This window comes from Natator depressus, chromosome 8 (genome assembly GCF_965152275.1).
Source record: "Natator depressus isolate rNatDep1 chromosome 8, rNatDep2.hap1, whole genome shotgun sequence".
Classification (NCBI taxonomy): domain Eukaryota; kingdom Metazoa; phylum Chordata; order Testudines; family Cheloniidae; genus Natator; species Natator depressus.
Window position 1 is genome coordinate 31,136,551 of NC_134241.1, and position 13,296 is coordinate 31,149,846.

At 40.1% G+C, this 13,296-nt stretch overlaps 1 protein-coding gene across 1 annotated transcript in view; it reads left to right on the top strand.

Annotated features, from left to right (window-relative positions):
- Positions 1–522: 522 nt before the first annotated feature.
- The window catches only part of KCNIP1 (potassium voltage-gated channel interacting protein 1), a 780,527-nt gene continuing 767,753 nt past the window's right edge, over positions 523–13,296 (top strand). The window contains exon 1 of the mRNA XM_074960692.1: positions 523–765. Within this exon, the coding sequence (XP_074816793.1) occupies positions 678–765 (88 nt within the window). The 5' untranslated portion in view covers positions 523–677. The remainder of the gene's footprint in view (positions 766–13,296) is intronic.

Below are 13,296 nucleotides of genomic sequence, written 5' to 3' on the forward strand. Positions count from 1 at the left end.
TGGAGACTTTTCTGGGTGCACTGTTGCTTTATTATTTATAGCAGGTTCAATAAGGAAATCTCCACTACCCTGAAACTCATGCCCAGCAGAGTCCAAACCTCTCTGCTTTGGTGTATGGGGAGGTTATCTGAAAGGAACTGTACCCGGCTCTGACAAAACTAAAGTCAATAAACTTGAATGAGATTAGCACAAGAAAGAGAGATCAAGCAAAAAGAGTTGCACTTTAAATAGCAGCCTTTTTGTGCAGCAGTCACTACCCTTATGACTCCAGTATTAATTGCTGCATTACCACTGCCCTGTAAGACAGTCAGCAAAGCTTGGTAAAGCAAACTCCTCCTCTCTCTTGATCTTTAGTGAGGTTTGCTGTGTGGCTGTGCTTATCAAGTTCCATCAGGGCGCACACATCCACAGGGCATCATATAAAGTATATACACATGCAGGGGAGAAGCTGAAGGGAAGAGCTATACCTTTAACAAAGGCAATACACTGCTTTCTCCTGTAATCATCCCTGAAAGCTTGATAGAAGCAAATCTCATTTCAGAGGCTGTGGTTCTGTGTCTGAGCCTAACACCAGAGTTTTGTGCATTGCACAAAGTGCCATCGAAGTTGTAAAGGATTCTGCTTTTTTGTGCTCCTGGACTTTGCAAGACATAAGATCCTTCCTCCACATTTGAACCATGAGTGGCTGTTCGAAGAGATGTAAGCATGGGATTGTTAAATTTGCCCAGACCATCTTTAAGATCATCACAGGCACTCTCAACAAAGGTAAGGAAAGCAATTTCCATTCACTTAGTTCTGCTTTGCTGTCAGCTGTGAAGGGTGATTTCTTTTGCATATTAGGAGATTTGTTGTTGAGATTATTGGGACGTTCTGCTTCATTTCTGAGAGGCAATTGCTTTTAAGGAAGTTGCTGTGTGCAGTGAGCTATGTAGTGATGCTGTGTAGCCTGATGTAATTGTTTCCAACTTCTAAAATGTAATTGGCTGTACCAATACAGAAATACACTACAAGACTACCGCATTCTAGTATGTTGTCAGTGTATCTTTTTCTAAAAGCAATTTTGTGCAGTTTCAAGAAGTTAATGGTAGACAGTATTTGTAAATAACAGGCTTCATGGCTAGTGATGGGTCAGTCTCTCACATGTCTAGTCATTTTCTGCTTGGACGTTTATAATATGCTTGTCCCATAAGCATTTAAAAAGTTCTGTGGTTCAAAATCTAGGTCACTGCTTATCTCACACTTTTTAGCATCTTTAGCTTAAACATCTTTGTTGTCTTTACACACCTTACCAAATATAAGTGGAGCACTAATAAAGCTATATTGTCATTTTTTTAAAAATGGCCAAATTCATCCCAGCTGTAACTCCAATAACTTCTGAGGTGTTGCATTGGTCAGAGTTAACCCCAGTGTATTATTTTTTATGATCTGACCCCTACAGGGATATTTCTCCCACTGCTCCCCTTCACTTATTTAAATTAACCACAGTCATAGGTTATTCATACTTTTTAACTATTCATACAAGGTTTCCGCTCATGTTTCGCTTGCTATGTATATCTTCAGTAACTTGGACATGTACCTTAATGGCACAGTTCATGACTTCACTAAAGCTTTTTTGCATTGGGATAGAGCGTTTAGACCCATTTTAAAATCGGGTACATTTTGTAATTTGGTGATTCTAGTGTTAAGAATCTGTACAATTATCTGTTTTTCTGTATAAATGTCTGAAGCTCTTTTTGATCTCTCACATAGACATGGAACGGGGACATTATAAAAGAAGCACTCATTCAGTTTTTAGATAATTTTAGAAACCTTCAGAAGTGTCATATGGTTTGGGTTTTGGTTGGAAAAACGTGCTCCTGGATGAATATTTATGTTTCAGTTGTTTATTAGGAGAAAAATGCACAGGATTAGATTTTTTTTTTTAAATTAGTGGGTGCCAAATACCAGAAACTGAACTACTGCCACAGCTTTGTTTAGTAGGGGCTGGGGTATTTATTCATTCTGCTCTTTATGACAAACAGATACAAAAATCTAATAACTTCATCAAATTAAATTACTGGCTTTAGAAAGCAATCTGCACAAAACAATGCTCTGTTTCAACCCCATAGCATGCAGTGTATTGCTATTTAAAATCAGTTCAGTTGAAGTTTACTTCTCTCCTTTTTTTTAATTGCCTTCCTGCCATTTACCTACTTTCCTACTGTTGAGCATCAAATTTCAGAGACAAGAGATTAAAAAAAGTAAGTCTGTCACAAATAGCTGTCAGAAGTCAGCTGTAACTCCTGATTGCTGCCAAGATGCCCTTATAGAAAAGATTCTTGAAAAGTTTGTGGAAGAAGGGACGTGGTCAGAAAAGTCACATGTTAACATTCCTAGTGCTCAGAGTAGCAGCCGTGTTAGTCTGTATTCGCAAAAAGAAAAGGAGTACTTGTGGCACCTTAGAGACTAACACATTTATCTGAGTATAAGCTTTCGTGAGCTACAGCTCACTTCATCTGATGCATTCATCAGACATTTATACAGAAAAACAGATAATTTTTCCACTTTTATGCATCAGATGAAGTGAGCTGTAGCTCACGAAAGCTTATGCTCAAATAAACGAGTTAGTCTCTAAGGTGCCACAAGTACTCCTTTTCTTATTCCTACTGCTGAGAAAGAAGTGATTGTACAACACTTGAGTGAGCTTTCCCCACCCAGTGAATTAAAACCTCTGGGTTTATGGTGTACTTTCTAATCTGTATTTCTGTTGAGGTAAAGGAGGTTACCATATGGGTCTCAAAGTCTTGCAGCATAAGCCATTGACACTTGCCAGTTGTAGCCACCAGACTTTGTGTCATTCACCTTGAGCTGCCTTTCTTCAGGACAGCAAGGGTGAGAGATGATAAAACAGAAGCTTTGCTCTGACAGCACATTTCCTAGCAGCTGATCTGGTGCAGCTTATCTAATGGGAACATCTCTAACAGCCCCTGTGCTTTTACTGCCTGCACAGTTTTGGCAAATGAGTAAATCAACATTAGTGAGTTTAAGCAAAACAACATGCCCCCTAAACAAATGGGACAAATAACAGTCGAAAATGTAGGATTTTTTTTCTTTCTAAAAAACAGCAGCATTACTATCGCTCTGCTTTTCTCTAGTGTAAAATGATGGTAACACATGTTCTGTTTTACCCACTTCTTTCCTATGGCAATGTCTCATTTCAAAGCTTCTCAGACTAGATAGTAATGATCCCTGAGTAGTCAAAGAATTTAAAAACTTTAATTATGTATTTTCTTTGATGCTGCTGCATGAGTTTCTGACTGGAAGACGCAGGCTCGGGAAGGAATAAACAACATGAACAAGTTACTTTACAGGGGTATCGAAGATCTGGTAAAATTAAAGCTGCACATTTCCATATCATAAGCTAGAAAACTCCAACGAAAAAGAAAATGATTATGAAGCTGGCTCAGAAGTTTTGATTAAGTCAATGTCAGCACCTTAAAAAAAAAATCTTGGAAGAAAAACACAGTATTCCTACCAACCGAATCTGGTCATGTAAGTAGAACCTAAAATACACACACCATATTTCCTCAGCTTCCTGATTTTAGTCCAACATTTTTCTCCTGTTCAAGAAAAGCGTCCTGTGGTCCTGTGCATCTCTTCCCTGCTTACCTTCACATTGTTTTAATGTTTTATTTATTCTCAACAGCTTGTATGAGGAAGCGCTCAGTGACACTGTATAATCATTCCCTCCCTCCCACACATACTTGCTCAACAGGATCATTCTATAGGCAATTGAGAGGGCAGAGGACATTACAAGGCTCATAAGCTGCATCAGTGGGATTCAGTCCCTAGCTATCTGTCACTTCTGTTGTTGGTTTTGCTAGTAAGATTCTTTTCCTGACTGTCTGTGTTGAGAAATGCTGCCTGAACAGCCGCTATACAAGCTTGTAACCCTTCCCCTGGCAATATGCCCTGATGGGATTGCAGCAACACCTGGGGTTGTGTTTTTTACATTCACAGTAAGGAAACAGGCATGTTTATTGCTGTTGTGTTCAGGTCTTGTAGGGAGGTAGTTCAGCAGTGTTGCCCAACCCAACCTGCCTTGGTTTTGGTCCATGACTATGAACTTTTAAACTTTGAGCAGTCTCCAGTCGGTTGGAGCTGATAGCTCTGAAGAGCAGGGGTAGTGGGTACCCTGTCTGTTACCCCTTGGTAGAAGGCTCTTGTAGGGAGGGGTACTACTGACACCAAGCTGTGTTGGCAGGGAGGGCCTTCTTGAACCTCAGCAGAGGGTTTTGGGTGTGGGGACTCATGGGCTCAGTAAAGGGACTGTGTGTGGGGAGGAAGCATGCCCCATTCATCTGGTGAAAGCAGAGGGAGAACGCCATGTTCTCTCCCTGGCATGATACCATAGCAGCCTTTGTGGAACAGGTCTCACGATGGAAGAGGCACCAGGAAGCCAGTCTGCTTGTGTGTGGCTTGAATGCCAGAGGCACTTGCAGCACTCCTTTAAATAGTTGTATTAACAAAGAGCCAATTCAGTTTTAGAAGCATGGAGTCCTCTCATGTTATCACCCAGCACACTGTTCTTGAAATAGTGTGAGATCCCTCTCCATCTGCTTCAATCCTTGATGGGGGCGAGGGGATGGTGGCATGGGGGCCCATTTCCACCAGAAACCCCTGCCTGGGTCATGATGTCAGGGTCTCTTTCCCTTCTTCCCTAGAACCATTTGCTGGAGCGATCAGGAGCTCCCCTGTTGTCCCCTCTCCCAATTCTGCCCGAGCCCCCTTTTTTTTTCACAGTAGCAGTGACCATCACGATCTGCAGAGAATCTGGAGGGAGAATCTGGGTTGCAGGAGGGAAGAGCATGAAGGAGGCACCAGCTGGTCAGTCTGTGTGCACCTGGCTACGAATGTTAAGCTCTATGCTTCTAGACACTGGAAATTGTTGTTTTAATGATCCAGTTTAGTTCAATGAGTCACCACATGTTATTTCCCAGCATGTCGTATGTGAAACAGTGGCCAGGACTCACCCTGTCTTGGGTCACCTGAGGATGATAGTGTCTGGTTCTTGTAGCCCAGCTTCCCTGCTGAGAGCCAGGACTGGATCCCTGAAGGGCTTCCTGTGGAGCAGAGGGTCTCTTGCAACAAGTGTCCCGCTCCATGTCTGTTCCACTGGCCATACATGAAGACATCGCTGACATCACTTGGCCCAGTTGTGGATGTGTGCTGCTGAGTGGCCTAAAATGAAGCTGAAGCCAAATTGGGGGCTCTGATATTTCTATTAGAGTACTCTAATCCTTCTCACACAGGATGTGAGATTGTTTTAATGCCTGACGCATCCAAGATTTTCCTTTGTAAAAGTAGATAAACTACTGTATGCTATCCCTGCTTCAATCCTCACTCCCTGATTGCTCTTGTTTGAGTTATGCCCTTAAATAGGCTTGCTAAAGGCTCTCATTTTTGTTTTCTTTCTTTTCCTATCTCCATCCTGCAATGTAATTCATCTGGATCTGGTAATTTGTCCACTTTTCATAGTTTTAATTGCCTAATTATCTGCTCCAGTGCAACGATAAAGTCTTCAAACATCTTGCTCTCCCTGCAGACTCCCCCCACCAAGCAAATGTATTCTAGAAAATTCACTTCCACAGTGTATGCATGCACAGTCATCATTTTCATCATAGGGTGTGTTTAGTTTTCCCCCTCTCACATCCAGGTAGTGGTGGTTCTTCTGAGAGGATGTGAGGTGGCAGGCAGCGCACAAGGTGCCCACCAGTGCCCTACACACATGTACCCATGGGCTGTCCCTCCCTCCCCAGGAGCCAGTTACAATCATGGTGGGGGTCACAGATATTTTGCAAGGTTAGGCCTGGTGTATTGAAATTGTAAGCTGTCACTTTAAACACACGGAGGTTTCCTGGTCCTGCTTTCAGACAGGAGGCCCTGTAGGAAATATGCGATCTAGGGCTAGCAGTCAGTCTGCAGACAGACAGCCTAGAGTAAAGGGAGAAGGGCAACTTGTGCTTCTCTCTTTTAGGGAGCAGCCTGTTTTGTTCTCTCTGTTTTTGGATTCTTGTGTGTTATCATTCTGAATGCTAAGAAATAAAGTAGTATTACATTGCAACCTTCTAGCATGAATATTTTATGTTTTTATCGAACTTCTGTGTGTGTGCGCCATGAAGATAACACTATTGACCTCTGAAAAGTGGGGGCTCGCTGTGGTAGAGGCTTGGGATGGCATGCAAGAAATTGCACGCTGCACCTCTTCAACATGTGACAGAGCTCCAGCACCACTGGAGGAATTCTGTCTGCCTCAGCAGAATTCTCTGCACTGTTGTTGCTGACCCCATCCTCTGCCCCTTGCTGTGGTTTAAAGCTGCAATCTGGCCCTTGAAATAAGGTTAACTATTTTAATATGTGATATCCAAAATATGTCCAAGCCCAGTTAAATGCAGCGGCTTCAGAGCTTGCTAATCTGCGTAGTTCTATGGAAATCCTCCTCCTCTGTTGTTCAGCATTTCTACAGAGAGGAGGAGATCTTTTGGTTTATTGTTGTTTAGCTGTTTGTGGTGGACTACCCAGTGTTTCTTTCCTGCCTTGGAGCTGGGAGGGGGTGTGAATCCCATAGGTTAAGGAACTCCTGAAATAAGTTTTGGAGAAGGATCAACAAAAACTGAGTGTGGGATAGGAAAGAAGAAGAAGAAAAAATGGATAGTGCCCCTGTCCCATAGCAGAGCCAAAACACTTAAGTAGAAGCAGCCTGTGCTTCAGAGAGCAATAGTAAACATAATATTGTGTCTTCTCACTCACATTAATGCTGCACTTTTTAACCCTCCTTTGTTCTTCGACATCTTTACAGAAGGTAAGTGGATCCAGAGATCTTACAAATAAAATGTCTTCCAGATGAATATTAATAGTCCTGAGAAATAAACAAAATTTATTTATAAAAAGAATAGTTCAGTGATTCCTGTATGTGATCTGAAGGCAATGAATGCTAATATTTGGGAAGCGCTCTCAGTGAGAGAGAGAATGGCAGTCTCCAGTCTGCATGTAGTACTGTATGTTAAGGAAATCAATACTTGTCCATGACTTGTACAGGCTTCATTGCAGTGCAGCTATGACTGAACCTACGTCTACTAGATGACTCTTCATAGATAGATGAGGCTTGATTCCATCCAACCAGTTGGTAGAAAACCCCACTCAGCCTCTTTCATCTCCCAAATGTGGGGACTGGGTGGAACACTTCTCCACCATACAGTCAGTCAACAAATCCAGTTTGAAATGTCAAAATTTGGTCATAAGCCTCACTGCAAAACAATATGAAAGGCAGTGTCTCCTTCTTGTGACTGAACAGTAGGCATGATGACCACACAACGCTCCCACTCGCTTGTTCCCCACAGTGTGACACCTATCCCGACAGTTGGTTCCATCTGTTTCCTTCCAGTTTTTTTTTTTTTTTTTTTTTAGCATTTAGGAAGCTTGTGTCTTATGTCCACTGTGCAAATAACAGTTCAGCTTCCCCCATTTCTAATATTGACAGACCCGCTGAGCCTTGGATTAAGGGTTACAAATTAGGGCTGCAATTTAAATATGAAGCAAATTAACAGAGCAGGGTAGTCTGGTGGGAGTTTTAATTTCACCATTTGTCAATTAATTTACTTAATCTGAAAAGATGTTATTGTATAAATAGTCTAGTTTAACTTGAAATTGTTTGCCAGTCAAGTAAATGTGTTGATCTTTGTGTAGCTGACAAGTTTATCCACAGATACTCTAGTAGAAAACAAAAACCTGAATAAAAACAAAAAACAGTTCTACCTGTACTACATTCTATAGTTTTGTGCCAATCTACTGTGAATATTCAACGTCCTAGAGACCTTTTTTAAGCAGTGGGCCACAGTGCAAAGCACACTGTTTAGGTGTGGGGTTAGTGTTTCTGCAAGGATTTTTTTTTTTTTTACCCAAAAGCCATCTGTATTGATGTGTTAATTTTTCTTTTAATCTATTTTACATCTGGTATGCTTAAAGTGGGATATAGATGACATTTAACGTGCTACAGTTTAAGTGGGCCTATGGTTACTAAAAGGAGGTACCCGTCTGAATAGCTGCAGGTACAAGTAGATGACATTTTAAAAAATTACTTGCATTAATTGGGTAGTGTAGTGAATACACTTTAAAAATTCAAAGAAACCTACCAAAAGAAAAAAAATCTGAAATTTACCTGTAGAGAGTACTGTAGCTTCAGTTATAACACAGCATTTAATTGTAAAACTCTATTGCAAACTTAAGGAAAGTTACTTTTCCACTGATAGATGGCTTTTTCCAGTCGAAGGGCATGCCAAGAGAGCACCTGGGAAGAAGACTTTGCATGAAATAAGGTGACTGTAAGGTTGTGAGTCTCTACAATTGCAATGCATTGCTACAGTGAAGCTACAGTAAAATGTGCAGCAGACTCTCCTGTTCATAAACATTGCAGAGCAGAAAGTAAATTTCTAAAACGTATTTGTTGTCTGAAACTGTACATGCCTTTCTTTAGTCAATTATTTTTGTGCTGCAAATTGTTCGCACTTTGTTGCAAAATACAGTAGAACTTTGATTTTATGAATACCATTCTTATGAATGAGCAGTTATGCAAACCATTTTTCCTAATGGAAAAGAAATCACATTACAGAAGTGATGATGAAGAACAAAGCAAGTCCCTTCATATTCTAATGCCTTCAGTGCATTGGAAAACACCTTTCAGCGATCCGGAGGACAGGATGCAGTGCACATGCTGCACTTATGCACTGTGCCAGCTGCAATTTTGAGTTGCTCAATTTTATGAAAGTTTCACTTTTTATTAACTCAATCCCCAATTAGTTCATAAAACAGGGGTTCTACTACATTCCTAGCGTGTGGTGTTAGTTGCCAAAGTCTGGTGGTGGTGGTTCTGATCCATGATTGCATGATTTACGTAACTAACCAATGTGGCATGACCTGTGAATACTGTGGTCAGATATGCAACTGAAATTCTCTCTTGGTGCATATGTGAGTTTAAAATTAACATTTTGTTAACAGAGTTCACCGACCCTAATGATAGGGGAAAGTGGATGTAGAAGGGTTACAAATACTGTGGAATCCAAACTCATGATCTAATTGGAATGAATATTCTTGTACAACTTCTTCCAGTATTTGTTCAGCATTAATAGAATCCAATAGCAGGCATATATAATTGTGGATATGTCTCCAGAATTTGACTTTTAACTTCTAATTTAATTCTGTGTAATGACTGTTTCTCAACATTTCCTTTTCGGGGCATGTGGGTGGAATACCTTTAATGCTGATAACTCGGAGTTAAGTAATCTGAAGTTTTAAAATAAAGTGATTAATGGGGCTTTTCTAATGGGAGATATGGTATAATAGCCTTATTACAGAGAGAGAAGGAATCTGTACCACAGTCGTCTTGAGGTGCTAATCTTGTAAAGCCAAACCAGAGATGCAAGAGCATAAAAATAAAACTTTGTGATTCCTATAATTGCATCTAGGAGAAGTTAACATTTTCATCTATTGCAATTTAAAAATTGTTGCTAACATTTTAAAATCTGTTGAGCAGTTATAGACACTTCCTGTATGTTTTAAATTCTGAAGAGCTCCTTCAGCTGCTGTGCAAAGTTATTTGGCAAAAGTGGCTCTGTGTTTTCTAATATTTTCTTCCAGTGGTCTTTGTTTTCACCTCCCCCATTCACACATAGTTATATTAATTTAGACGCTCACTTGATTCCATATATTTTCAGTAAGACTTCAGTTTAAATTAAATAATTCAACAAACAAAGAACAAATATAAGGTCTCCATGAAAAAGTACAGTGTGTGTGACTCTTACTGTATCAGCAACCTCTTTTCAAAGAGAGCAGCCTCATTGTATGAGGGCATAACAGAAGAAAGACTGCTTAAAATTACTGTTTCCCCTTCAGTTGTGTTATATCACTATATACTCCATGACTTTTAGTTTTGACTGGAATAATTTTACTTAGCCTTTCAGAGCTTGCTCTGGGGGGACTGGATTCTCCTGAACGGTTCAAGAAGTTACTTTGCTCTCCTAATTGGCTTCAGTAACCATGTAGTCCTGACTTTGTTTGATCTATTGGCAGCACTGGATTCTGTCTTTCTCCATTTGGTTCACTTATTTCTTGTTTTCCTCACTGAATTTGAATTTTGCCATTGTAAGGGGTATAGAGAACAGATATGCCTTGAATGATTGATTAATAACTATTAATTCCTCCTGACTTTCAAAAATTAGAAAAGCTATCCATCTCTGTGTATCTCCAAACAGGAAGTAAAGTCAGTACAAAAATGGTTCACATCCTGTGAAATGCTTTGTCTAAGCACAAATATGGTCTTGTTTGAAAAGGACTATGTTAGTGTGCACTAGGACCTTTTAAGTTTGCACCTGCAGCGTCCATATAGGGGAGATACAGTGCAGCACTTTGGTGTATGCTGCAATTCACACCCCCATAGCCTGAAACAGGAGGCAGTGTAGACTTGCCCTAAGACTCAAATAGGGCAAACTCCTTGTTGTTCCAAAAAATCCACATATTTTCACAACAAATTATAAACTGTACATTTGTTTGCCTTTTAAATCAAATATACCATGAATAATCTGTTGTCCCATCAATATGTCCTTCCTCCCGAATTAGAAGCTACACATTTGTTTTCCTTGTGAGTCAACTCCACATCTCTCAATATGTGGATAGTGTCTTGCATTCTGTTGCAAGCCCTAAATAACATGAAATTCTTATGTACAATCAGAAAATGTGTGAAGTATGGTCATTAGATTTGGAAGATTATCAGGGATTTTGTTGGTTTTTAATTGTGCAGTAGAAGTCATATAAATTGTATGGCACTTGGAAAAAGGAATATTAAAAATATAAACCAGAGTATAATTTTAGATTATGAAAAGAAATTGCTTAAAAAGGGGTATCCCAATTAATAATGTGGGCTAATATTGAAATATAATCCTTGAAATTAATCAGACATAAAAAGCTTCCGATAAGAAAAGGACTGAAGAAATCTGTTATACACTAGTGCCATCTACTGGATACCAGAGGAAGCACCAGAGAAACAGTGAACTGAAATCTGAGCACTCTGGCTCATGTCCAGTAGAAATCAGAGAGTGGCCCCCTCCAACAATCCCTGTAATCAGGGTATATAAAACTGAGGTCACCCATTTGGACCCCAAAGTTGACTGAACCCACAAGGAAGCTGCAGAATCCCCAGTGCAGCAGATCCCTGGACCAGCTGTGTAGAGAGTACTCTCCCCACATCCTACGGTTAAAAGGATAAAACAAAGTGGTAAGATTTAATTTCAAATATTATTTCTCCCTCAGTTATTTAATATACATAACTGAAGGTTATTTTGCTAAATCTAAACTCTAGTGATGCCTTGAGTAACTACAGTAGAGATTTTAACCAATGTTATATTCATGCTGTCCTTTATATAAGTCAGAGTAAATTAGCCTAAGAGAGATTTGAACCATAACTTTAAACAGGTTTCAGAGTAACAGCCGTGTTAGTCTGTATTTGCAAAAAGAAAAGGAGTACTTGTGGCACCTTAGAGACTAACCAATTTATTTGAGCATAAGATTTCGTGAGCTACAGCTCACTTCATTGGATGCATCCGATGAAGTGAGCTGTAGCTCACGAAAGCTTATGCTCAAATAAATTGGTTAGTCTCTAAGGTGCCACAAGTACTCCTTTTCTTTTTGCGGATAACTTTAAACAGTTGCTTTTGATATTCTAAACTTGTCCCTTTTGAACCAATCCACTCCAAAAGCTGACGGACTCTTAAAAGTTCCTTAAAGAAAAGTACATCCTTACCCCTTGGAGGAATACTGGATGGGTGAACAATGTGTTAGGTACTAAAGAACTGATGAGCATAAGAAAAGGTAATAAATCTTGGTCATTTGCATTGGTCATTGGTGTAACTCAGTGGTGGACAGCCTGTGGGCCACGCGCAGCCCATCAGGGTAATCTGCTGGCGGGCCACAAGATAGTTTGTTTACATTGGCACGGCTGCCCGCCGCTCCCATTGGCCAGGAATGGCAAACTGTGGCCACTGGAAGCTGTGGGCAGCCGTGCCAATGTAAACAAACTGGCAGCCCGCCAGCGGATTACCCTGATGGGCCGCAGGTTGCCCACCAGTGGTGTAACTGGTGAGCCTCAACCGTAGTCTTTCACAATTGCTGGCAAGACTATATTGGTGTGTGCTGTGCATACTTAGAACATTGGTTGTATCTACATTTGACTGGTAAACTATTGATTTTATATTGAGGTGGTTCTGGGTGAATTACAAAATTGATTGGTTAAGAATAACCCAAAGTCTCCCAATTTGAGAAATACTGTTCAAGTTAAGTTACCTGAAAAGAACCTAGTGATAAATTAGTAAGCTAGTGCTCCCTGGAATAAATAAAATCAGGTAATCCTATTAGATTCCATTTTAATATTGGCTATAACAGTTATCAAATTAGCAATTCTAATTTTAGTTTTGAGCTCTAAAATCTAACTGGCACCTCAGCAACTTCACAAAATTGACCCCCTTTTATGCTTACATCACCAATGATGATCTTCTATGTTTAAAACAGATTGTTTTGACTATTTGAATGTATTCTATCACCCGGTGTACAGTTAAAATATAAGAGTTGAAAGTAGCCTCATATACAGGATCCAAACTAAAAATAGAAATATGCACCCAATTTGCCAGGGATGCAATTTCTAGTATGCATGTGAAGACTGGAATGACCATTTGCTTGGCCTAAATTTTTTTTTGTTGTATGTTGTCTGCACATTAAATCAAGATGTAATGACGAAAGATGTTGTTTGGGGGTATTGCTGTTAGGTGGATAATCCTTAAACAGCTCTCCTGCTTCTATCGATTCCCCTACTGCAATCCTGAAAGATGCTGTCTGCTCATGATCTGTGTGCAACTTGTCTTGACCTCAACAGGACTTGGCCTTGTCGACTGAAGGTAGCATATTGTGTCATTGCTGCTGATGAGTTTAGATACTCCTGTAGCTTCATGAAATCTCTAAGCCTCATCTCTGATCAAATAATAACCCCCTGCTTCTTAATTTCAGACATAATTATCCTCTGATCATAAGAAATTGAAGGCAGCAGGAGGGCTCACTCTCCTTACCTCACCAGCAAGAGATTGGGTGGTAACTTGTATTTATTTTCTGTTCTCACTTATGAAGGGCAAAGAATTCACATAACTAGATGATCCCTATATATTTAACTGAACATTGCTAGGTTTTACCCTTTTCTCTTTCAATCAAAACTCCAGGAGG